At 41.8% G+C, this 27,718-nt stretch overlaps 1 protein-coding gene across 1 annotated transcript; it reads right to left on the bottom strand.

Annotated features, from left to right (window-relative positions):
• Positions 1-1,828: 1,828 nt before the first annotated feature.
• On the bottom strand, positions 1,829-4,750 carry LOC108312705 (thyroid receptor-interacting protein 11-like). The gene is given in 2 exon segments (XM_037742940.1): positions 1,829-4,234; positions 4,237-4,750. Coding segments are annotated over 2 exon segments (801 nt in total). The 5' UTR covers positions 4,418-4,750; the 3' UTR covers positions 1,829-3,614.
• Between the last annotated feature and the right edge of the window lie 22,968 nt (positions 4,751-27,718).

Raw genomic sequence — 27,718 nt, 5'->3', positions numbered from 1 at the left:
AGCTACAAACAAATACATGACTTTTTGCAAAAGGCCATTTTGTGATAAAGTACATTCATATAGTGTTCATGGTTTCTTTGAAGTGCTAGATTGTCTCTGGCTTGAGAATCTTCTATTGCTTTAAAAGGTCTTTCAACGCAACTCCAGCACTGTTGTCAGGTAACACTGGCAAAGGTATAAATGTGGGCCAAATATCTGAGATGAGTTTCAAAAGGTGATGTTGGGGCCCACCAGGTCCAAGTACCCAAGTCCAGCTGGGTTAATAAGAGGCACGGTTGCTGAGTGAAGAGCCAAAAACAGATCTACATCTGTTCTTCTACCAGACCTGGATTCTGCTGTATCTTTAAAACTTTATGGTGCATTTGTATCTAGTGTTCTCCTTCCTGGTGAATCTAGAGGTTTCATATCGTGAACAGAAAGCTTTGGTGGTGGAAGGGATGAATGAGATTCTGTTTCTAGAAATTTAACAAAAAGTTCTGATAAAGAACTATGAAGTACAGATTGCTGATTTGATTTCAAAGTTGTGTTGGGAACACTTTGTGATCCTCCTCCAAGCCACCCGGTTATCCACCTGGTAACACCAACCTGATGCTCATGAAACAACTGCTCCGTCTCCTCCCTTCTGACACCCAGGATGCTCCCCATCAACCATAACACTTGATGACGCTGATTTTTCAGCGTGTGGAAATGACCGATGAAGAGATTTCTCATTAGGACTTTGCCCACTTTTCCTTCTGAACTGTTTGCTGAGTTCATCGATTTCTTTTGTACATCATCCAGCATTTCTGGTTGGAACTCATTTTGTTTTTTAAGTTCTTCAATTTGTTCTTTAAGTCTTGATGCTGAATCTGGTGCAGCATTTGCTACATCCAAATGTTCCTGTAGTGATATCACTTTTCTTTCCAGATCAGCAGAATACATAGCTTTTTCCTCTTGTTGGAAATGCTGTAGTACCATCTGCAGGTTGCCCAGTGACAGAGCATACTGCTTTACTTGTTCCTGAGAGGCAGAAAGCTGCAGCCCAGTTTCATCCCTTTGCTTGGAGACTACATTCAATTGTTCTTGCATTGACTCTACCTGCACACTGGCTTGATGGCTTGCATTTTCCATTGCATTAGAGGGTGAAACTAGCTTTTCCTCCAATACTGTGACTTACTTTCTTAGTTGAGCCTCTCTATCTTCTGTGGCCAAAGCCTCACAAGTATAAGAATCTTCTGATTCTAGAAGATGATTACGCAATCTCTGTAGCTCCTGGTTTGACCGAAATTCATTGTCACGTAAACGTTGGACCTCATTCTGTAGGGCAGTGTTTTCCATTTGTTTTTGTTTCAGGGCCAACATGACTTGGTGTCTCTCTTGTTGAAATACAAGTGTCTTCTACGTTGATTTAACTGTATTTACAAGCTGAATGAACTCCCCAGTCTTGTTCTGTTTTTTTTCTTTCAATAGCTCTTCAAAAGCGAAAGACTTCTTCATTGAATGGCACTCAAACTCTTTTTCTTGCAGCATCATAGAAAACTTCATGATAGTCTCTAGTAATGCTTGATAGTCTGTTTCCTTTTCCCTGGATGTTTCTACTATTTTTTTCATTTTCTTCTTTTAGTTTGCCAGTGTCCATCTCTAGGATTAATATTCTGTCCTTCAGGTTTTTTACCTCTTGCCTCAGAAGTTCGATTTCATTTACTTTGTTAGTGAAATTTTCATTGGAAGAACGTAATTGATCATTTTTGGCTTTGATTAAGAGTTCTTCTCCCTTAAGGAACTTTTGCAAAACATATTGTTTCTCCTTTAGCTGCTTAATTTCTGTATCGGTTTTTTCATGTTCTTTTCTTTCTAGCTCTGAGGTGGCAGCAAGTGAATCAGACAATCTGTGATTATTTTTCTGGAGAGTTCTAATCGTTGCATCTTTTTCCTGTAGTGATTTTCTGAGCTCTCCTAGCTCTTGCTGTGGTAATTCAGAAGATTCATTCAGTACATCAGACTCACTTGTTCTAAGAGACTCTGCTGACTGGGGAGTCAGCAATGATACTGAAGACAGCCGGGGTGAAATAATAGCAAGTTTTCCTAAAAGATCGTTGGCATTGCAAAGCTGCTCAATGCTGTGCTGAACTTGTGCTAATTCCTGCCCCAAATTTTTGAGTTTGGTTTCGTTCTGCTCATAACTTTGGATCAGGCCAGTATAGTCCACTTGTAATTTAGAATTATTATCACTGTCAACCAAAACTTGTACCTGAAGTAGGTGAAGTTCTTCCTGAAGCTGGGCGGACTCATGTTGCATGTTTTGTAATGTGGTCATCACCTGCTGTTTCCACTCCTCCATTTTCTTCACTTGCTATTTTAACTTGTCACGTTCCTTTAAGAGCTCCTCAAATTGATGACTGTTAACACCTCCAACCTCATTACCGGCGCTGGATGTGCGTAAAACTGCCAATAAAGTCTGACATTTCCGGCTTAGTATATCTGATTCAATGTCTTTCTCTCGAATGACATGTGATAAATTCTGAAGAGTTTCTCTAAACATGTCTTGGTCATTGCTTTCAAATCTTGTGGACAATGTTTTATTTTCATCTTGCAGTTTGATGAGAGCTGCTTCTTTGGCAGCAACTGTGTCCATCATTTTGTGATATTCTGTTTTTAGTTGGCTATTTTCCCTAGTCTTCTCATTCAAAACAGCGAATAGCTGTTCTCTCTCCATAGCATAGGCCTGAAGTTGCTATTGAAGGTAAACAACATCTTGAGTATAGGAAGTTGATGACATTCTAGCATGAAGAACTTGTGTCTCCAAATCTCTGCTGAATAATCTGAGTTGGTTGACCAGCTTCATCTTTGGACAACTGATCAGTCGGTTTAGTTAAAGCTATATCCTTTTCATTTAGAAGTTTAATCTCCAGTTCCCGCTCTTTGATTCCTTTCACTAATCTTTCTGTTTCAGCTTGAGATCTATCATGCTTTTCACTTCCATTTTCTATATTAAGGCTCCGAACTTTGGTTTCTTGAAAAACATCAGAGTTATCTGTTTGAGTCTCCTGCTTTTCTTCATGAGACTGAGTTTTGATTGGTTCGATTGTTTTTTGTAAACACTGAATTTCCTCATCGTTCTCTAAACAGAGCTGGGTGTGTGTGGCGTTCATTTGCTCATGCTGGTGTCTCAACTCATCCATGTCCTCCTTCTGCTCTTGTAAAGACTGAAATAGTTGCATCTTACTCTGGTTTTGATCCTCAGTTATCTTTGGATGGTGTTCAGTGTCCTCTTTAAGATGATCCTTGATCATGTTCAGTTGAGATACCTCGGATTCTATTCAGTACCATTATCAGGGGTTTTCGGGTCAGCCACAGGTGCAGTTTGACTCTGCTGTTCCCTGAGTCATTGCAGTTCTTCTTGCAGGTGATTATTTTCTTCTTTCATGGATCCAAGACTTCTGTCCTTTTTCTGTATGGTCTGTCTAGAAATTTCATGTTTTCTTAAGGCCTGAGAATATTTATCCAGTTCCTCCTATAGCTTTGAACTTCTTTCTTGAAGTTTTTCAATAAAAATTTCTTTCTCGGTTAAAAGTCGTATCAATTGCTTCTGCTCTTCTAGACTAGATGACAAAATGTCCTTAGTTTGGTTATGATCAGCATCCATTTGTCCAATACTCGTTTTGAGTTATTAAATGCTCATGTTCTGTCTGCAAGGCAGAGGTATTCAAGGTACATGCATTTGACAGTTCTTCAATGATTTTCTCATGCTTGTATGCTTCTTCCAACCGCCTCTTTTCAGCCTGATGCAATTCTGCCTCTATCTCCACTTTTTCCACTTTTAGAGTCTCCACAATATCTCTCCAGTAGACAACTTCACACTCAAGTCTTGAAACTTCATTTGAGAGTCTGTTTATTTCTCGTTGGGATGAAATTGTATCATGAAAACCTGTGTCATTGTCATGGAAAGGTGAAGGATAATGACTAATCCCATCAACGAATGAAGATGCAGTGGTTGCTGGTATACTGCCAGCTCCTGAAGGTACTGACTGAGCACCTGACTGCAGTTTCAGCAACTCTTCCTGGAGCGCAGTCTGTCTGGCTTTACGATGGTGGATTTCCACCTCTTTTTGTTGAAGTTGATTTTGGTGACCTGTAGATTGCTGTTTCGTTTGAAGTTGTGATGCTTTATTTTTCTCTTGTAGATCAGTACAAAGTTTCTTAGGACTTTCGTTCTCTGACCTCAAGATTTTATGAATGACTTCAATTTCTTTGTCCTAAAATCAGGTAATTATCCTTCCACTTCCTCCATCAGCATAACCTTTGTAAAGTTTGAAATCTGGCCACCAAGGGAAGCCAGGCTCCCCCTGACTTGACCCAGAGACTGGCCCCATCTGGAGCTGAGGCCCCCAAACCAGGACGCCATCACAGCGAGTTTAGCAAATGACCTGGTCCACATGGGAAAAAAACTTTTAGCACCATCCGACGATCCAACCAAGTATCCTTGAAAGTCTGGCCTGGGACTTTACCAGGGGCTCTCCTCTAGTGAGGCAGTCATCCATGCAGGGTCTTTTGCTCATTCCCACGAATTCCCGCTGTCCAGATTGGGCCAGTTCTACCTCTGTTTTAGTGACTTTCCGCAGTTCCATGGACCCCTCCTACCAACTCACTGGCCACCATGACACCAACCATTTTTTTTTTTTTTTTTAATTTAAGTTCTGGGATGCATGTGTAGAATGTGCAGATTTGTTACATAGGTTTACATGTGCCATGGTGGTTTTGCTGCACCCATCAACCCGTTATCTAGGTTTTAAGTTCTGCATGCGTTAGATATTTGTCCTAATGCTCTCTTTCCCCTTGCCTGCCCCCCAGTCCCCCTCCTCCGGCCCCCACAGGCCTGGGTGTGTGATGTTCTCCTCCCTGTGTCCATGTGTTTTCATTTACAGGTCCCACTTATGAGTGAGGATATGTGGTGTTTGGTTTTCTGTTTCTGTATTAGTTTGTTGAGAATGATGGTTTCCAGCTTCATCCATGTCCCTGCAAGGGACATAAACTCATTCTTTTCTATGGCTGCATAGTATTTCATGGTGTATATGTGCCACATTTTCTTTATCCAGTCTATTATTGATGAGCATTTGGATTGGGTCCAAGTCTTTGCTATTGTAAATAGTGCTGCAATAAACATAGTTGTGGAATGATTTATAATCCTTTGGGTATATACCGAGTAATGGGATTGCTAGGCCAAATGGTATTTCTGGTTCTAGATCCTTGAGTAATTGCCACATTGTCTCCATGATGATTGAACTAACTGACACTTCCACCAACAGTGTAAAAGCATTGGTATTTGTCCACATCCTCTCCAGCATCTGTTGTTTCCCGTCTTTTTAATGATATTGCCATTCTAACTTGTGTAAGATGGTATCTCATTGTGATTTTGATTTGCATTTGTCTAGTGACCAGTGATGGTGAGCTTTTTCTCATATGTTTGTTGGCCCTATAAATGCCTTATTGTGAGAAGTGTTTGTTCATATTCTTTGTCCAGTTTTTGATAGGGCTGCTTGTTCTTTTCTTGTAAATTTAAGTTCCTTGTAGATTCTGGATATTAGACCTTTGTTGGATGGATAGATTGCAAAAATGTTGTCCTGTTCTGTAGGTTGCCTATTCACTCTGACGATAGTGTCTTTTGCTGTGCAGAAGCTCTTTAGTTTGATTACATCCCATTTGTACAACAATGGGAATGGACTGAATGCCACTGAACTGTACACTAAAAAATGGTTAACATAGCAAATGTTATAAGATTTTACAACAAACAAGTAAAAGCAAATAAGACCAAGGAAGTTATCATACCAATGTTATTAATAAAATTACTATTATCTTTCTGAAAATAGATCCTGTTTATTTTCTTAATACACTTTTCTTCCCTGAGCCTGGCACGGTGCCAGGGTCTCAATACACGAAAGCTTGAAACAAAATGAAATACACAAACTGAAGAAGCAAAGCCCTGTGGTAGTTATAAGGATCTTCTCCCCTTCCTCTTCTTTGTTGTCCTTCTCCATGTCCCCCTTCTTCTAGCAGGCAGGTCCTGTGTCCTTTCACTGTTTTATTTTCAGGACCTAGCACTGTGCCAGTTCACTAAATTTTTTGTCAATAAATACCTTACAAAAGGCCATTTTTGAGGAAGTCTCGTCTCCTACTTACAACAGAGAAATGCACCTTGAGGCTATTGACTTGGGCTATGTAAATACAGCAGGGCATGAAGAAGCCAATAAAAAGGATGCTCCTCTTTCCTGGAGAGTCAGAAGCTACTCTTAGTTTTTTGAGACAGAGCTCATTAGGTGGTAATGGAAAGCTTTGCCTAGGCAGAGGAGTAAGGACTTGGTGAGAGAACAGGAAGTTTCTCATCCCTTTCTAGAAATGCAGAGTCCTTAATCACGAACCAAAAAAAAAAAAAAAAATCCCACACATGTGTCCTTTTTAAGATCCATGTCACTTCTGAAGGAACTGGCTTCATTCCCTTTGAATACATAAGAGTCTTTCCTGGCACTTTATTTTGCCTCTTTTTCTTGAGGTGGAGTCTCTCTCTGTTGCCCAGGCTGGAGTGCTGTGGCGTGATCTTGGCACTGCAACCTCTTCCTCCCTAGTTGAAGCAATTCTCCTGCCTCAGCCTCCCAAGTAGCTGGGATTACAGGTGCTCACCACCACACCTGCCTAATTTTTGTATTTTTAGTAGAGATTGCATTTCGCCATGTTGGCCGGTGTGGTCTTGAACTCCTGACCTCAGGTGATTCTCCTGCCTCGGCCTCCCAAAGTGCTGGGACTGCAGGCATGAGCCACTGCATGCAACTGTCATTGAACATTCTCTTGAAATATTCTAATTCTGAGATACCTGATAGTCACTTTCTGGTAGAGTAAGGTTTATCTTAGGGGTGGAGAGCTGGTGTGTTGAAACCCTTGGAGACTGGAACAAGGGGTCTGTTGCCCTGTCTGACTTATTTTCACCTGATATTTAGACCACCCCTGGTCCTTTCTCATTTTGCAGACCATGTGACTAGTCTTTGGAGTACGAGCAAAAAGGAAGAGGCAGAACTGGGGTCTTTGGCTTAATTGACAAGGACCACATGTGAACTGGTTGCTGTCTCACTTCTTCAATTTCAAGATAGTCTGTGTAGAGTCACTGCAATTCTTACCACCATCTTTGGGATAACCTGGGTTGACATTGTATTAATTAGCTTTTGCTGGGTAACAAATAGCTCCACAACTTAGTAGGTTATAACAACAGCAATTTGTTTAAGAAACTGTGTTTTGACAGGTTGCTTCTCTCCTCTAGGCAGGGCGGGACTTATGTCTGCTGGGCCCATATGTCTGCAGTTAATTGTAAGATGACCCAAGGCCAGGCTGGTCTAGGATGGCCTCAGCTGTGTTGGCTTATCTCTGCTTCACATGGCCTCCCATTCTCCAGTGGGCTGGCCTAGCCCAGGCTTATTCCTGTGGTAGTACCCAGGGCCTCAAGGGAGTGAGCAGAAGTGACAAGGCCCCTTGAGTCCAAGCTTGGAACTGGCTGGACATCACTTCCACTTCATTTTATTGGCCAAAGCAAATCATAAAACCAGCCTAGATTCAAGGAGTCAGGAACTTGATTCATGGGGGTGAATTATTGTGGGGTGTTTTTTTGCAGTCTACTATTCTAACTTTACAGGTTTTCCATCATCTTGGACAGCATGTGGATTGAAGACTTAATGAAATAGCACTTAGCACAGTGCTTGCCATTAGTCATGCTCAGGTAATATTGAGTGAATAAAGAAAAGCATCTTCTTAGGTTGAGGAGATAAAGTAAGAATAAGATGTATTTCATGTCCTCAAGAATCTCCAAGGCAACTGGGCACGGTGTCTCATGCCTACAATCCCAGCAGTTTGAGAGGCTATGGCAGGAGGATCACTTGAAGTCAGGAGTTCGAGACCTGGGCAACAAAATGAGACTCCCATCTGTACAAAAAATGAAAAAAATTAGCTAGGCACAGTGCTGTGCCCCTTGTAGTCTCAGCTACTTGGGAGGATGAGGCAGAAGGATTGCTTGAGGCCAGGAGTTCCAGGCTATAGTGAGCTATAAGGACGCCCCTACCCTCCAGTGTGGGTGATAGAGCTAGCCCCTATCTCTTAAAAAAAAAAAAAAAAAAAAAAAAAAAAAAAAAAAAAAAAAAAAAAAAAAAAAAAAAAAAAAAAAAAAAGAAAAAAAAGAAAAAGAATCTCAGAGCTAAGGTGAGAAGACAGACTCATAAACAGATTATTCTGTTATAGTGGTCAGTGCTGTGATAGGAGTTTGTGTGGTGCGTTGCAGACATCAGTAAGAGAAGGACTCCGCTCATCCAGCCTGGGAGACAGTGTGCAAGGGAGCTAGAAGCAGTAAAGCATAGTGGTTCAGGGCTTGGTTTCCCACCATGTTGCCCAAGTCGGAATCTGGCTCTGATACTAGTTACGTGACTTGACCTCTCTGTGTCTCAGTTCCTTCATCTTTTAATTTGTGGTTGTTAAAAATAGTGCCTACTTTATAGCATTTACATGTGTTTTATTAATTACTATTATGATGATTGAAACAGGGTCTCACTCTGTTGTCCAGGCTGGAGTGCAGTGGCACAGTCATAGCTAACTGTAGCTCAAACTCCTGGGCTCAAGGTATCTTCCCTCCTCAGCCTCCTGAGTAGTGGGGCCATAGGCATGTGTCATCATGCCTGGCTCATTTTTTTTTTAGAGGTCTTGCTATATTGTCCAGGCTGGTCTTGAACTCCTGACTTCGAACAATTCTCCTGCCTCAGCCTCCCAAAGCACTGAGATTACACAGGGAAGTCATCATGCCCCGATTGCATGGATTTTAAATTAACAAATATTTGAAAACAAAACTTAGTATCTAACACACAGTAAGGATCACATGAGTGTTGTTGTTATTACTAATTAGTTTTATTACTACTGTTCAAGAACGAGTATATGTTAGCCAGATGGGGCCTGATGGAGGTTACAACATTCTAAGTATTGGGGGATTGGTGAAACCTTAGTCAGTTCTCCTCCCCTTCATACTATAAACCAACTGAGGAATGGACACAGGAGTCAGGTAGGGGGAGGGATCAGTTTTATGCTGGTAAAGGTGGATCTTAGCTTGAGTCTGTCTGAAGTTGGTGTGGTCTTCCTGATCCTTTGCCCTATTAATAGACTGACTTGCCTTTTGTAGAGGGTTAAGTCCTGCCCTGGTGAACTTATCACAGGGTTCACCTGCGATAAGGAAAGGAAAAAAATAGGCAGGCAGGTTTCTAGGGAGAGACCTTTTGTGGGACAGTCCCCACTTGGATAGCGAGAGATTGTCAAGAGAGAAACAGTCTCTTAATACTGTTCTCTCCTGAATGGTGAACCCATGGAAACAGAAGTGCTGTAGATTGTATTATTGCATTTCAGATACTCGCTGTCCCTCCCACTTTGCAGTGAAAGGAGTACACACTCCTGCCTCATTGGTCTTTGGCTCCCTAATGTGACTTGCCCTGGGCAATGCAACAGAGCAGAGTGTTGACATATACCAGATCTGGTCAGAGGCTTGACATGTGATCTCGTGGTTGGCTTGGGCTCTTGAGCCTCTACCACCTTCATGAAATCAACATGCCCCAGAGAATGGCTTCTCTTCCAGCCTAGGTCCTGCAATTTGTAGACAGAAATCTCACACGTGAACCAGAGCCAAACCCAGTACATCCAGCAGAGCCACAGAAGACTGGTGAACCCGCACTTGAGAAATAATTTCTTATCATAAACCCCTGACATTTTGGAGGTTGGTTGTTACCACAGGCAAAGAAAACTTTTAATGGCAAAGATTATCTTTAGTGGCAAAAAGTGCATTACTTTTACAGCAACCTAATACTAAAGGTGAGTAATTGGCATGTTCCTTGACCGGTAAATGAAAAAAGGGCATGAGTGAAGTCAGAGAGACAAGGAGAGAAGCTGCAAGCTGTCAGGGCTGCTGGGGCATCACCGTGAACTCAAAGGTAGATGCAGAGTAGGCAGTGGACAGGCTAAGTAGGATGCGTCCCGTGGTCAAGGCCTGTGAACTTTTAACACCAAGGAAATGGAAGACATTGAAGGGTTTTAAGCATGGGGGTGACTTGAATAAGATGTGAACTTTAACTCATCCAGGAGTTGTTGTAGCACAAGGCATTACTCACATATTTGTGGTGATGCTGGTGTAAACAAAGCACTGTACTGCCAGTCATTTAGAAGTCCGGCATGTACAAGGGTACACAGTAGATAATGCTTAAGAATGACAATAAATGACTATGTTATGGTGCATGTATTTACTGTACTTTTTGTTGTCATTTTAGAGTATATTCCTTCCACTTAGAAAAAGAAAAAGTTAACTGTAAAACAGGCCCAGGGAGGTCCTTCGGGAGGTATTCCATAAGGACCTTTAATGTAGCATCGTTATCATAGGAGATGATGGCCCCATGTGTGTTATTACTCCTGAAGTCCTTCCAGTGGGGCAAGATATGGAGGTGGAAGATGGTAATATTGATGATCCCAACTGTGTAGGACTAGGCTAATGTGTGTGTTTATATGGTTTTTAGCAAAATAGTTAAAAATAAAGGCTGGGCGTGGTGACTCATGCCTGTAATCACAGCACTTGGGAGGCCGAGGTGGATGAATCGCCTGAGTTCAGAAGTTCGAGACCACCATGGCCAACATGGCGAATCCCCATCTCTATTAAAAATACAAAAATTAGCCAGGTGTAGTGGCGCATACCTCTAGTCCCAGCTACTCGGGAGGCTGAGGCAGGAGAATCGCTTGAACCTGGGAGGCGGAAGTTGCAGTGAGCGGAATTCACACCATTGCACTCCAGCTTGGGTGACAGAGCCAGATTCTATCTCAATGATAGTAATAAATTATAAAATAGAAAAGATTATAGAACAAGGTTACAAAGAAAGAAAATATTTATGTACAGTTGCACAATATTTTTATTTTAAGCTAAGTGTTATTACATGAATCATAAAGTTGAAAAAATTAAAAAGCTTATATAGTAAGCTTTATTACCAAGTATTATTGATTAAAGAAAGAAAAACATTTTAAAAATAGGTAGCTGAAGTGTACCGTTTATAAAGTCTACAGTAGTGTCCAGTACTGTTCCATACCTTCATCATCACTCACCACTCCCCCACTGACTCACCCAAAACAACTTCCCATGCTGCTCCACTCATGGGAAGTACCCTATACAGGCGTACCATTTTCTAATCTTATATGCTGTATTTTCCTATGTTTAGATATATTTAGACACAAGAATACTTCCTATTGTGTTATAGTTGCCTACAGTATTCAGTACAGTTATGTGCTATACAGGTTTGTAATCTAGGAGCAACAGGCTTTACACAAGCTTGTCAACCCACGGCCCGTGGGCTGCATGTGGGACGGCTTTGAATACTGCCCAACACAAATGTGTAAACTTTCTTAAAACATTATAACATTGTAAGTGTGAGTGTATCGTGTTTTATGTGTGGCCCAAGACAATTCTTCTTCCAGTGCTGCCCAGGGAAGCCGAAAGATTGAATACAACTGCTCTACCAGATAACCTTGGTTTGGAGCAGCCAACACCATCTAGGTTTATGTACGCATACTCTGATGTTCACGCAATGAGATTACCAAATGATGAATTTCTCGGAATGTACCCCTGTCATTAGTTGATGTACGACTGTAATTATAAAAGGTCTGGAGATACATTTGGGCTTTCTGAAAAGAAATGAGTTGGCAGAGACTCAACTCTTATTTCAAGTACTAGTTGGAACTTGGGGGACCTAGGTAAGATTGGAATTTAGAAGCTTGGTGTCCTGAATCCTGTCCCACCAGATGCGTCCATTGAAAAAGAAAAGAGAGAGGTGAGACTGGCTTTTTCAGTCAAGCTATGAAGTAGGTCTACTGAGGGAAGACTAGGGACACAGAATGACAGAAGCTGAGCCTGCATCTTGGTCTTGCCGCTTGCTTGGCTTTACTGGGTCTCATGGTATTATTTGCAACTCTGCTTGCAAGTGTAACACCTATTTGAGCTAGGGAAGCTCAACATGGGAGATTTACTGTAAAAATATAGAGATGGTGTGCGGAATTTAAAGAAAGAGATGTACCTGAACCTTTGGCTAAGATTGGGATCAAGATTGTGAAAGCCGCTGCTCACCTGCTTCATTCTCTGTTTATAGACTGACATTTTCTGCTTCTTGGTCCACAGCTTTGGAGCTTACATCACCTCTACTCAAGTCATCAGCCCAGAACAAACTAGAATCACTTAATCCTCATTGCAAGTAGATCTAGAAAAAGGACTTTGACTCATTTTGTGTTAATATTTCACTCTTTTGGCCATGAGGTCAAGGTCAGGGAGCACACATTTTATTATGGGAGCTCCTATTTAGAGGTGAAGTGGGAGGGCACAGGCATTGCTATAGCCGGGGTAGTCACCCCAAATTTTATCTGTGGGTGTCTTAGAACACAGGTTCACTGGTTTAACAGAGACTTCAAATACAGTGGTTACATAGGAAGCATATGCCCCTTGTAACAGTCCAGTGGTAAGAAATGTAAGATTGAGGCCGGGCTCACACCTGTAATCCCAGCACTTTGGGAGGCCGAGGTGGGCAGATCACAAGGTCAGGAGATCAAGACCATTCTGGCTAATATGGTGAAACCTTGTCTCTAAAAATACGCACACACAAAACCAAACCAAAACAAACAAACAAAAAAACTAGCCAGGCGTAGTGGCACACACCTGTAATCCCAGCTACTCGGGAGGCTGAGGCAGGAGAATCGGATGAACCTGGAAGACAGAGGTTGCAGTGAGTCGAGATCCTGCCACTGCACTCCAGCCTAGGGGACAGGGCAAGACTCCATCCGAAAAAAAAAAAAAAAAGAAATGTAGGATTGAGAGATTAAAGCCACAATGCCAGTACACTGGGCTGTTCTGATGGTGGAGTCTTATTTTGATGTCCACCCTCCATAGGCTTTCACCCTCATCTCTGATGGTCCTCCATGAGATTCACCTTCCAGGTAGCAAGATTGGGGACGGGGAAGAGAGAGGGAATGCTTCTCTTTAAGGGCATGACTCAGAAGTTGGCCAGATCTTTTTGTTTATAATAGAATTTAGTTACATGTATAAGAGAACTTAGTTACATATAAGGAAGGCTGGAAAATATAGTCTGTATTCTGGGTGGCCATACACTCAGTTAAAAATTGGAAGTTTTACTCTACTGAAGAAAGGGAGAAGCAGATTAAATGGTGTAGCTAAATGGTGTGGGCCAGCTGAAAATCCTGCTGCAGTATAATATTTCCTACAAATTGTTCTGAGGATCAAATGACCTGGTTGGTGAAGGGGAAAATGGAAAGCATAATGTAACTTCACCTCAGCCTCCCTTGGTTATAAGAGCCATGAAGCCTTCTTATAAACAGTTTTCAGTCTATTTTGGTATTAAGAGCCTTCATAATAGAGTTGGTAGGGCTTTACCATTTATTATTTGTGTGCTCTGGGGTGAGTAATTTGACCTTGCTGCTCTCAGTTTCCTCAGAGATAAAACGGGGCTACCAATAGTGGCTACCTCAAGAGTGTTGGGAAGATTAAGACAATATATGCCAAGGACTGATTACAAATCTGGCATATAGTTAGCGTTCAACATGTTATGATTTATGGTCCCACCGTGAGGTTAGAGCTCAGATTCCAACTGACTTTTGGCTTTTATCAGAAATCAAATCTCCGAGTGCCCTTCTTGGTTGCCTCTCAGCAGCCATCCTCAATCTTCCTTCTCTCCCTGCCTTTGTCTTTGGAGCCTGAATGTGCCAGGTACTCAGCCTGCTTTGTAGCTAAGGGTAGCTAGGTGATGGGGTATTCATGGAGGTATTTACATCTGTCATAATAGGAGAGAAAGACACACGAAGGGAGCTCCCCTTTTCCCCTGGCTGAGCCTCCACTTTATTCCTTCTTGCTTCCTTCGAAAATAATAATATGAGAGTGTGATAACTGGAACAAAGGCAGCCATCTGTGATCATTGGGTTGTTACCCAGTGGATTTTAGAAAGCCAAGAATGGTAGAGAAGAATAGAAAGAGCCTGGGTCTTTGATGACTTTATTGAACTGCTGAGCCAACCTTGGAACCATTTACCTCAGTCGTCTGTATGAGATAATAACATTTTCATTGTTTTTGTTTGTTTGTTTTGTTGTTGTTGTTATTTTTGAGATGCAGTCTCGCTCTGTTATTTTTGAGATGGAGGCTCATGTGCAACGGTGCGATCTCAGCTCACTGCAACCTCTGCCTCCTGGGTTCAAGCGATTCTCCTGCCTTAACCTCCTGGGTAGCTGGGATTACAGGTGTATGCCACCATGTCCAGCTAAAGTTTGTATTTTTAGTAGAGATAGGGTTTCACCATGTTGGCCAGGCTGGTCTTGAACTCCTGACCTCTGGTGATGAGCCTCGGCCTCCCAAAGTGCTGCGATTACAGGCATAAACCACCATGCCCGACCACATTTTCGTTGTTTAAGGCACTTTTACTTAGTTGTTTTGTTCCTTGTTGCTAAAAGCATTCTCATATAAATCCTTCCATTAGGAGAGGAAGATGCACTCTCACTAAAGCTGTTCGAAAGAATGTGCAACCCACTAAAAAGGCTGTTTCCTCAAAAGGCCACAGCAAGTGCACCCCCTCTTATGGTGACTCCCCTGAAATGGATATCATTCATTTTGTATGTATGCTTTCTGATATATTTACTTTTTATAAAACCAATCTCACTCCTTCATAGTTACGATTCTGGGCTCTGGCTCAGCTTAGTTCAGTATTATCACCAGCTGTATCAAGAACAGTGCCAATGACGCACAATTAAGAAGAGACCCAGATACTACCTTCAAAGAGCTTGTAGTCTAGTGGGGAGAGCAAACAGATAAACAGAGGCTCGCAACACACAATGGAAATAGCAATGATGCCATGGAAGGACAAAGAAGAGGAATTCAGCCATAAAGCAGTGGGGAATGTGAGGAGCAAAGCAAACCAGGAAAAAGAGTATTGATTGAACATCTACTATGGGGTGTGTAAAGTGTACGAGTATGTGATTTTTAACTAGAAGTCTCATTTCTGGCACCAATATCAGCACAGGAAGTCTGTCTGCTTCCCAGCAAGGACCATCCTCAGCATTTTAAGGCAGCCTGATTTACACATCCATACAAAATAGAAAGATAGGTGAGAAAAATAGCAGGCAGTAATTAACATATCTAGCATTAACATGTTTAGCCTTGTTTATTTGCATATAGCCAATTAGAGCAAGAGGGCGAACAGCAACACTCCAAAGAAACCAATCACAAAAAGGAGTTCCTCAGGACAAAGCCCAAGAACCCTGAGGGCAGATGGCTAGATGGCAGGGACTGTGCTGTACTTCCTCATTCTGTCCTCCCACTTTCCTCAGTAACTTGTGAAGGTCTTTGGCTGGAGGCTGTGGGTCATGCTCTGGTAAGAACCCTTCTGCTAGATCCAGCCTATGGTGATGGCTGAGACGAAGGCTGAGGTGACACAGCATCCATTCCTACAGGTGAGTGATCCCTACAGGTACGTCCTTGGACATTATGGTAAGGCCTTTTGTCACAAAATTTATGTGTGTGTATTAATGGGAAGGTGGAGTTTAGATACTTTTATATTAGATTATTATTTTATAATACCCCTAATTGTGTGTGTGTGTGTGTGTGTGTGTGTGTGTGTGTGTAATCTAAAAAGGCTTCCTGTGATGAGTTTCTACCTATGACAGAGCCAGTGGAGTGCATGAAGCACAGTGCACTGTAACCTTAGCCCCCTGAAGCTTTGACAGGTGCACATCAATGGGAACTATGCCAGATGCTTCTGCTGAAGGAAAAAGAATGAATTGTGGAGTATGTCAGTGTCTTCTGCAGCTCTGTAGGTTTCGCTTAGGGGCCAGAGCCACAGTTGAGGCTGGACTCTACAAGTTCAGGATAACACCCTCATAGGACAAGGTCACTCCTGGCCACACCACCATATGGGACTTATTTGCAGTGTGATGGGAAGTTGCCGTTTTATCTGCATTGACACTTGTCAAGCTCATCTGACTATGCCTCAAATTCCATAATTAGAATTTCTTCCTTTTGGCTAAAGCCAAACAGGGGATCTATGTCTTATTAAAGGACATTTCTTCCTGGAGAGTGAGACTTTATGCTTAATAGGCACAAATGTGATGTTCTCACATCCCCTCCTCTCATTGGATGCCCTTGACAGCTCAGTAATATAGGTTTGCTTATTTTACCTGTTTACTTGATGAGCAAATAGAGGCCCAAACAGAAGCTTCTGTTGTAAATTGGACACAAGAATGTGATATCGTGGTTCTCCAGGCGTTATCCGGAAGCCAGAATAAAGCACACTGCTCTTTTGCTTGTTAGTTCATTCGTTTGTTTATTCATTCACATTTAGCAAGTGGTTCTTTGCAGGCCCATCTGAGGGACAAAGGGCTACCAGGATGCCTAAGCAATAATTGCTGCCGCAACTCCCCTTTAACTGAGCCCTTATTATTTTCCAGATACCAGGCATATTTTAATATAATCTTCCCCAAACTACATTTGTTAGGCATTTTTCCCATCTTGTAGATGCAGAAACTGAGACCCAGAGAAGTTAAGCAAGTTGCCTAAAGTCACGCAGCTGGAAATGGAGAGAGATGGATTTTGACCCAGATCAGACTCCAAGAACTTTAATTCTTAATATTACACAGTTTCTCTCACATTGGAATTTCTCTGTGCTTTATTCCCTTCAACTTTGGCTGGACTTATTTTAGATGATTGTAGTTGGTTACTAAGGGGCTACACTGGATAGTAAAGTCTGAGCCAGCAGGTAGGCCAATGACCCAACTGTTTTGGTCAGGGCTACTGAGACATTTAGGTAAAAGTGCTTATCTAAATTTTCTCTGGAAAATTGCTCTATCTGTATTGTGGCCAGGTGTGGACTGAGTGGGCTGCTCACTGGCTCCTGCTTCAGTAGTAGGTCTTTGCTTCTCTTCTAGAACTACCCTGGGGACCACTCATCCACTCTTTTTAAAAAAAAATTAAATAAAAAATTTTTTTTTGATGGGAGTCTCGCTCTGTCTCTCAGGTTAGGCTGGAGTGCAGTGGCGCAATCTCCGCTCACTGCAACTTCCGCCTTCTGGGTTCAAGTGATTCTCATGCCTCAGCCTCACAAATATGTAGTATTCAAGGCACAAGCCACTATACCCAGCTGATTTATTATATTTTTGGTAGAGACAGGGTTTCACTATATTGGCCAGGCTGGTCACAAACTCCTGACCTCAAGTGATCCACCAGCCTCGGCGTCCCAAAATTCTGGAATTACAGGAGTGAGCTACCATACCCAGTGTCTCATCTACTCTGTCAGTACAAAAATTGGTCGCTATGGCTAGAGTCCACTCATCATCTTCTGTCTGTCTCCTATGAGTGGCTGGTACCACCTCTGAAGAGATCACCAGCTGGTAACCTGAGAAGCCAGGGGTGAGAGCAGAGTGCAAGGCTGAAGGGGACTACTGGGTGGCTATCCCCAAGGACACATTAATTTCCCTAAATGCCCTTCTAACGTAATGAAGGCACAGAGAATCCAATCAGCTGCCCTTTTAAAAGAACAGTGAGGCAGCTGCTCTTTTTAAAAAAGGAGGACTGCAAGCTTAAGCCAGGCTGGATTTCTTTATTCTATCCTTTCTCTGGCTAACAATCTACTACCTTGGAGGCAGAAAACTCATGGCATTCAGTTTCATTTTAAAAAGGAGATTGAGACCCTGAAACTAAATATCTGCAAATTACTTTAGAAGTGCCTTTCACAAACATGCTCTTTTTTTTTTTTTTTTTATGATGTCCCTACATTGGAGGATATCATTATCCCCATTTTCTAGATGGGGAAACTGAGGCCAGAAGAGACTGTGTGATGTGAGGAGAAATGTTGGGAAATTGAGACTATAATTTGGCTCTATTCTGATAAATAATTATAGACACAACATGTAGAGCCGCTTGCAGCTGACAGAGTATTTGTGTCTTTTAAACTTTTTAAAACATTCATCCAGCAAACCCAGTAGGACATTTATTGTTATCTGGTCTTACAGATCAGTTAGTGACAGACCTGGCCTTCTAACTCCTTCCCATCCTTCTGTTCTCTTTCCATCATATCAATTCTTGGGTTCCTTGAGCTCTTTGAGCCTCTATTCTAGGAGCTGGTAATGTTTTCTGCAAAGAGCCATATAGTAAATATTTTAGGCTTTGATGGCCATATGGTCTCTGTTGAAAGTACTCAGTTCTGCCCTTCTAGTTCAAAAGCAGCCATAGATGTACATAAATAAATGGATGTCACTATGTTCCAATTAATCTCTTATATGTGGCCCTGAAATAGAAATTTCATATAATTTTCAGGAATCATGAAATAGTCTCGTTTGATTTTTAAAAGAAACTCGAAGTGTAAAAACCATTCTTAGCTTGTGTATGGCATAAAAACAGGCAGGGGACCATAGTGTGCTGGCCCTTGCCCTATCTTCATCTGTAAAATCGGGAAGCAGTAATACCTCCACCTTAGGCTCACATGCATTACATAAGATGACACCAGTAACATGTTTTGCACAGGATCCACCATTGCTCTTGTATCAGATTATGAGAACATGAACATCTCTGGGTTTCAGTTCTCCTGTCTATTAGAAGTAAAGCATTGGCTATAACTTCTAGCTCTGAGTCTATACATTTTTGCCAAATTGCCTCTTGCTAAAGAACTTCAACTGCCTTCCTTCTCCCTGCCCTGAGGATATCTGTGCCTCCTGGGTCTCCCCAGAATTTCTCCACCCCACTTCCACTTGGCCAATGTCTTTTTCTCACCCCTAGTCGTCACATATTTGTACCTTGACTTGCGCTGAAGTTAACTAGGTTTCTTCTCCATTTCTTGGAGAATTTTTTAGTGGGCAGGACCAGCCACTTGGTGGAGCTATGGAAGATGTTTTTTTTTTTTTTTTTTAATAAAAGTATCTGATGTTTCCCCTGGAGAACTTCAGGTTTTAAGCTGGGGACACTTTTCCCCCTCTTCTGGGGACAGAGATGTTGTTCATACTTCTGTGCGTGTTCCCAGCATCTGTCCACATCCAGTTAATTTGGGCAGTCAGGGTTTCTGAGTTCAGATGTTTCGAGAGTCCTAAGTGGGGCATCGGTGTGGGAGAGGCCAGGGACAGATAGATCCTAGATCTGGCAAGGTTCTCCATCCAAATTCCTGGAAGTTTTCCAGTTGTCCTTGGTTCTGTCATGGAGGAAATCAGTCTCTCTCCTCACCACGTAAAACATGCAATTTCTTTTTGGAGCCACTAGAGGTACAATTGAATCACCTTTATCTTTCAAGGAGCTGACTTTTTGTGGCTTTTATATAACAACTGCTGGTGAGGTATGATTTCTTCTCTGTTTCTTGGAGAAGTTTTTGGTTGCTTAGGTATTAGCTACTGTGTAGCCAAATTACCTGAGTTTGTAAGCTGTGAGACCACAGGGTAGTCACTCCAGCTCTTAGCATATCCCATGAAACATATGGTAAATAAAAATATTGAATCCCAAGTAAAGTATCATTTTGAGAATTAAAGAAGACCACTTCTGGGAAAGTGTTTTGTAAGCATGCTGATGGGAGATGTTAGAAACTTGTTGAGGGCAGAGGACCATCTTATATTACTCTTTATCTATTGAATAACTGCACCATCATAGATGCTCAACATCTGTTGAATGAATGAGTGAACAGGTGAATGAAGAGCATCATGAAGGGGTGGGCAGCTTGGAAATGTGCCTGTTTAAATTAAGGGTTTCAAGGGATGAGGCTGGCAGGAGCAGGAGAAGCAGGCCCTTGAGAGGAATCTAGGGTACGGCTTATCTGCCAGAAAGGCAGCTAACGCATTCTTTGCCAGCTAGCTGGCCGCCAGGCAGCCTGGCTCCACTGGGCCAGCTGCCAGGCTTCTGGCCATCTAAGGTTTGTGTGAGCGTCCCAGAGCAGGTGGGCCGGGAGCTTCTGCTGTCATGGACGGGCTGGTGACCTGCCTGGAATGCCTTCCCTCTCGTGCCTGCTTTTGGAGCCTTAGTCCTTGGTGACAGTAAACAGAATGGATGCAGGGCCTGACACTGAGCCACCCTGGGTCTTGGCAGGGTGGGTCTGAGAGACCTGTTTTTCAGAGTTAATACAAAAACACAGCACAGATAAATATAGCCAGTTATATAGGAAATCTAGGTCCCAGGGCTATTTTTTCCTAACCTAGTTTGTTTGTTTGTGACATAGTTACTTAAGAAATGATAATTGTTTTACATGCTTGCTATAGACCTGACAGAATAAATCTAATAATAATATTATTTAAACAATAATAATAGTGGCTATTTTGTCTGTGCTTAACACATGCCTAGGTAGTACTATGTTAAACACTTCATAGACATTTTCTTAGTTCTACAAGGTAAGCATTAACTCTGTAGAATTGTATCCTGTTAATCCTATGATCTAAGTATTATTACTATACCTATTTTACATATGGAGGGATTGAGGTTCAGCCACTTCCCGAGGTCACAGAGCTGAATGGTGGAAGAGTTGCTGGAACTCAAACCATTCATCCCCCCATTCATTCATTACATAATGATTGAGTACCTGCTCTATGGCAGGTACTAGGGATTCATGTGTGAATAATACCAATAAAACTCCTACCATGTGGGGACAAACACAACAAATAAATAAATTACATAATATATGGTGGTAAATGCAATGGTGAAGAATAAAGCATGCAGGGGAGAAAAGCAGCACCGGTAGCAGAATGGGTGGTGGAGAAGGGGGCTGCAATTGCAGACAGGATGGTGAGGAAAGGTCCCATGGAGAGGGTGACATTTGAGCAGTGTTGGAGGTACTGGGTTGCTGAACTGTGTGGATCAGAAAGGAGGACTTTGGTTTTTATGAACTTTGCCCAATGGGGCAAACAGGCAAATTGGAGTCCAAGGAAGATTTCTGTAAATTCACTTGGTTTTCTTAAGGTCATTCTCACTCTCTTTCCTAGGCTATGCATTTCCAGGAAAGGAAATTGGATGGTAAACCAGGGAGAAAGTAAAGGTACCAAATAAATTCATCCATCCATCCACACACCCATCCATACATCTGTTCAATGTTTCTAAGGCACCCACTACAAAGCCAGACTCAGGCTTCTGTTAGAAGAATAAGATCTAGAGCTATGCTATTGGATATAGTAGCCACAGCCACATGTGGCTACTGAGCACTTGAAATGTGGCTATGCGACTGGAGAACTTAAAATTTTCATTCTCTATAATTAACTATATTTTATTAAAATAAAAATTTAATTTTATAGAATTAACTAAAATAAAATTTTATATAATTAAAATATAGAAAATTTTATATAATCAACTGTAAATATATTTTACACTGCTTCAGATTTTTTAAATTTAAATTTTCAAATGAAAATTTCATTAAATACAACTTTATTGTTTTGCTAGAGTTGCTTTTTAATCATTGAAAACTTAGCTCTGAATTAGAATTACTCTTAAGTGTGAAGTACATAATGCAATTTTCAGATTGAATACAGAAAAATGTAAAATATCTTATCAATGACTTGTTTATATTGATTACATATTGAAATGACACTATTCTGAATATTTTAGGCTAAGTAAAATACATTATTAATTTCTCTTGTTTCTGACTTGTTTTTAACACAGCTGCCAGAAAAGTTAAAATTATATATGTAGCTCACATTGTGTTTCTAATGGATACTGCTGTTCTAGACCTTGCCATTCTGGAGCTTCCAGGCAGCTGCAGGGAGCTGGGTACACAATTGAATAATTGTAATTATAGCACTTACCATGTGGTAAGTGCTATAATAGACCCAGGAACTGAGTGCTCTGGGGACAGAGAACTGAACCTTTAGTTCTGCCCAGCCCGGGATCAGAGGAGAGGTGATGTCCTCAGCTAGGTCTCTGAGATGGTAGAAGATTGTCATCTGGAGGCTGGAAACGAGGTATCTCAGGAATTGGATATAGCATGTGCAGAGGCCAAAAGACACGAAACCCTGAGAAGGGCCCCTGGAATGTCAGGTGCTTGGAAGGAGGAGGTGATGTGGATATGAATCAGGAGAGCTCTGTTAGGGTCAAACCATGAAGGGAGTCTGCATTATTCAGTGAGAGAGAGGACCATCGCTGAGCACCTGTGTGCCAACCACCACGGTTGATACTTCTTCCTATATTAGCTCATTTGCTGACTCCATGAATATTTGTTGAGTGCCTACTGTGTGTGAAGCATTGTTGGAGGCATTATTGCTATATTGACTGCACAGCAGAGGACAAGACAGACAAAGCCCCTGCCCTCACAGAGCTGACACACAGGTAACAATATCTAGGACAAGGAGGAAAGAGGACAAACGGAGGTCAGAGAAGTTGAGGGACTCGGGCAAAGTCACACTGCTGGTAAATGGTAAGCTGAATGATTTGGATCTAGGTCTTCCTGATGCCAACACAAATGATCTCACTGTCCTGCCACATTGCTCTCTGTGTTGCACTGAAGAGTCTGGACTTTGTCAACTGGATCTCTTTAGCATTTGTCACAGCTGCCTCCTCCCCACCATGACTCTCCTCCCTCCCTAAGTCTACTTTCAATACAGTGGCTAGAGGGATATTTCCCAACCCGAGTCTCATTGTGTCACTGCTCTAATTGGAATTGGCCAATAGCTTTCTGCCTGGCTCAGAATAAAATCCAAAATTTTACCGTCATTCCGCAAAACCCTACAGGACCTATCTCCAGACTCACCTCCTACTACTCTGCTCTTCTTTGCCTCTACCCTCAGTGGCCACCTTACTGTCTCTAGAATATGCCAAGGATATTCCTGCTTCAGGGCCTTTGCACATACTTGTTCCTCTGCTTGAAGGCTCTTCCTCTGGATACCCAGATAGTCCTGCAGATATCCAGATCGTACAACTCCTCATTTCCTTGGGGCCTGTGCTCAAATACCACCTCATCAGAAAGTCCTACCCCTGCCACCCTCATCATTCTCTACTCCCTTAGCTTACTTTATTCTTCTGCTGGCTGCTACCATGATCTGACATGTAATACTGTCCATTTATTTGTCCATGGCTCATTATCAGTCTGTAAACCTAATAAGGTAGGGAATGCTTTTTTGTTCACTTCTGTATCCCCAGTACCTAAAATCATGGCCCCATGGTTAATAATTATATATATATATAGAATATATAATATATATTAATATAGCACATATAGTATACATTAATATAGGTAATATATGCTATATATATAGTATATCAGTTACATTAGCATATGCTAATATAGGCTATATTATAATCCTATAGCTAATAGCATATGTGAATATATGCTATATTAATTATACTAATTAATATATTTGTAATTCATTATATTAACATTGTAATAGTTAATATGGTTGATTTCATTGGCTCATTCAATGAGCTAATGAGGAGAAGAGCTCTGTCCTTCCCCACTCTGCCCAGAACCCTGTTTAACCTCAGTGAAACCCTAAGCCTCTTGCATTGTAGCCAATTAGAGTTTTTCTCCCACCTGGCCCCAGCACATTCCTGCACATGACATTTTTACTCCTGCACTTTCTGGCAGCCATTCTTTCCAGGGCGGCATGGTGTTGTTTCTGCTCTGGAGTCCTTGCCAGTGCCTTCTCTGTTGACGGGAATTTATCAACTTTCAGTTTCTTTTTTTGATAACAGAAACTTCCAAAGAATCTCTGCTGTTTTATTCCCCAGGAGGAAGTTATCTTATTTTTCAGTACAGGGCTTAGAACAGAAAAAACAAGGCAAATGGGACTGCTGCCAGCTGTCCACTTGCTCCAACCCATTCACACGTGTACGAGGAAGGGGAGAAGGAATGTGTGAATGTAAACCTGACAGCTCCAAAAAGAATCAAGAATGTCAGTGTCGGAGGGTGTCATCGGTCACCTCCTGTTCCATTAGTTATCCCCTGAGGTGGATCCCCAAACTGACACTCTTCCCAGCAGGCTCAACGGGCCCTCTCAATCCCCAAATTCATGAGAGAAATTAAAACTAAAACTCCATATGGGCTATTTCTGTCGACCCTTGTTAAGTATCCAGTGATTCTATTTATACTTCTTTTTCCTGATGTCACCCCTCATAACCCATGGAAAGGCCTTCTCTTATATCCTTTCATACACAGAATAGAATACCAGTGGGCAGGTGGCGAAAAAAAAAAAAAAAAGCCTATTGGGTGCTACTACTGGTAGCTTGCTGATCTTGTGCCGTTTTCTTTTGCATTAACTCATCCAGTTCTCAACAACAAAAAACCCTTTGAGACAGGTATTACTAATGACCCAATCTTAAAGTTGAGAGAACTGAGAAACAGGAAGTTGACCAAGATAACACAGCTAGAAAGTGGGAGAGTCAGCATTTGTGCTCGGGTGGTTCTGATTCTCGAGTCTCTGCCCTTAGTCATCATTCTTATTGTTTCTCTAGCCACTTAGCAGGGGGAAGAAACGTAGCTTTCTGTTGGATTTGTGAGTAAGCTTTGGTTTTATTTTAATTATCTAGCCCACATTCAAGTAGCCTGGGTTCTCCCAAGAAGTTTGGTGGCTGGAGGCCAGTGAATGGTATCAACTGTACTTACTACTTGTAGACTGGAAGCTGATAGAAGATGAGACCTGGCTTGTCTTGTCCCAGCAGATTCTGAGCCCCAGGTGCTTGGCATGTAGCGAGAAAATACTGTTGAATGAATAAATTTGTTTCTTCCTGTTTTATGACTGTTGCGTACTACTCTTGTTCAATCTCTGATACAAGCAATGCAGGAAAAATAAAAGCTCAAGGGCCCTAAATAATCTGCTATCTCCTTGAATAAGCAGATAGAAAATAAAAGTGGCATTTTTGGGTTCCAACTATTCAGGTACTTGTTATAATCTTCCATTTTGCTTTTTCTGTGTAAATACAGATTTGGTGTAAACTGTATGTATTAGGGTAGTATGAGCTGTTATGACATATAAACCCTCAAATTGCATGGGCTTAACATGATACAATAAAGTTTATTTTTCACTGATGTACCAGTCCAATGTCCTGGTCAGAGAGTGACTTTATTTCTCAAGGTGAAGTAGGGACCCAGGTTTCTTTTATCTTATGGCCACTATTCAAGTCTTCTGGGCCTCCAAGTCCTCTGCTTCCAGCTAGGCAATGTGGAGAAAGCATACCTACTTTTTAAACACCCTGGATTGAAAGCAAAGCACGTCACTTTTGCTCATGTTCCATTAGAGAGACCTAGTCTTATGGCCACAGCTGGATGTATGGGAGACTGGGTAATGTGTCCCTGGCTGAGCAGCTGTCTGTCAGTTCTATGGGTGAAGAAGCATGACTTTTTGGTTGCAATTACCTTCCTTCCACTACAGTGAAGACTAAGCACTTATTTAGCTTGCTATTTAAATTGTCCACTAGACCACATATTTAAGTTAGAAATGTCACAGTCTTAGGTAACTTTTTAAAACTTCATCTAGCAAAGTGGAAGAACAGTTATCAAAGCACAGGGATTAATTGACATGAGCTTGGGATAGAGGTTGGAGCAAAGCCTTAGAGTCAGAGGCTCCTGTTCCAATCCTGACTGTAGTTACTGTTTGATCACGGGTAACTTAGCCTCTAGGAGACTCAGATTTCTCAGTAGCAAAATGGGCATCATAATACCCATGTTGCAGTTTTATGATGATTAGCAGGGCGATATGCATGTGTGAAGGTCCTGGCAGCCAGTAGGTAGTAAATGAATAATGACTGGTATTATGATGTCTTCTGAACAAATAGTTCTTTTTTTCTTTTATTTTTAACTGACACATCACTGTACATATTTTCGGGGCACAATGTGATATTTCCATACATGCATACAACATGTAATGATCAAATCAGGGTTATTCACACACCAGACATATATCATTTTGCTGTGTTGTGAACACTCAAAATCTGCTCTTCTAGCTATGTGAATCTATACAATAAATTATTAATTTATACAATAATCTATTGTGTATTTAAAACTACACAATATATTAATTTATTGTATCCTCCAAATTAAATTATTGTAGTCTGTGCCATCAAACATGAGCACTTAATTTTCTTATCTAGCTGTAATTTTTGTACTCATTAACCAACCTCTAGCTCTCCCCATCCCTTCCCACAGCCTCTAGTAACCACCACTCTACTCTCTACTTCAATGAGAATAACTTTTTTAGCTTCCACATATGAGTGAGAACATGTGGTATTTGTCTTGCTGTGCCTGGCTTATTTCACTCAACATAATGTTCTCCAAGCTCATCCATGCTGCCTGAATGACAGGATTCCTGAACAACAATTTCTTGAGAAAGCGAACATACCTTTCTTTTAAACTGCTTTAAAAATAGTGCAGTGAATGAGCCTTATGTAAATAAAAGATAGAGGATAGTATAGATGTCACGCTTCCACGTGCCAATGTTACTACATCTGTCCTGTATCCAGAACAAAAGCAGAAATCAGAGTCTAATCAAGCAGTATGATTAAACTGCTTAAAATTGCCCTCGGCCAGGTGTGGTAGCTCACGCCTGTAATCCCGGCAATTTGGGAGGCCAAGGCGGGTGGGTCACCTGTGGTCAGGAGTTTGAGACCAGCCTGACTGACATGGTGAAACCCTGTCTTTACTAAAAATACACATACACGCACATGTGTGCATGTGCACGTGCGCGCACACACACACACGCACACTAGGCGGGCGTGGTGGCGCATGCCTGTAATTCCAGCTACTTGAGAGGCTGGTGCAGGGGAATTGCTTGAACCAGGGAGGCGGAGGTTGCAGTGAGTCAAGATCACGCCATTGCACTCCAGCCTGGGTGAAAAGAGTGAAAATCCATCTAGGAGCCATGGAAAATGAAAAACATAATAGTCAATTTATTGAGTATATATATTCTAGCCTTTAATCCTCATACCAACCCTGTGGGATGTATTACTGGTATAATTGGCAATAGTGCATATATTGTTCCCATTGCCACTTTGCAGATCAGAGAATTGAGGCATAGAGGCAGAAAACAGTGATCCAAGATGATCGTAAGTGGTGGAACAGGGATTTGAACCCAGTCACTCTGCCCCTAGATCTCAAACTCTTAATCGAGGAGTCTGTGCTCTTATTGGAGGAATGCTTTATCGATGTGAAAACATTCACACACACAATGCCTGATAACATTGTGCCGAAGTGTGGTTCCAATTATAAATGTGGTCAGAACTCAGTCTGAAGAGGAACCCCCAGTGCTTGGGCATGACTGTGTGATAGGCATTGTGCTGGGTGTTTTTCATCCTTCCAATTTAAGGAGATGTAGCATGGCATATATGGAAGGAGAAGAGGGGGAGCTTTGGAACTGGACAGGTAGGGTTTAAATCCTGGTGCTGTCAATTACAAACTGTGTGACCTCTGGGAAATTACTTAACCTTTCTGATATTGTTTCCTCAATTGAAAATAGGGATTGTAGCTGCGAACGGTGGTTCACGCCTGTAAACCCAGCACTTTGGAAAGCTGAGGTGGGCGGATCACCTGGGGTCAGGAATTCGAGACCAGCCTGGGCAACCTGGTGAACCCCCCCACCGCCCACCAGTCTTTACTAAATATACAATTTTAATTTTTTTGTGGTGGCAGGCACCTGTGATCCCAGCAACTTGGGAAGCTGAGACAGGAGAATCACTTGAACCCAGGAGGCAGAGGTTGCAGTGAGCTGAGAT

Source organism: Cebus imitator, unplaced genomic scaffold (genome assembly GCF_001604975.1).
Source record: "Cebus imitator isolate Cc_AM_T3 unplaced genomic scaffold, Cebus_imitator-1.0 Scaffold8, whole genome shotgun sequence".
In the NCBI taxonomy this organism is placed as follows: Eukaryota; Metazoa; Chordata; class Mammalia; order Primates; family Cebidae; genus Cebus; species Cebus imitator.
The sequence above is the reverse complement of the archived record's forward strand: the minus strand, read 5'-3'. Positions and strand labels throughout refer to the sequence as shown.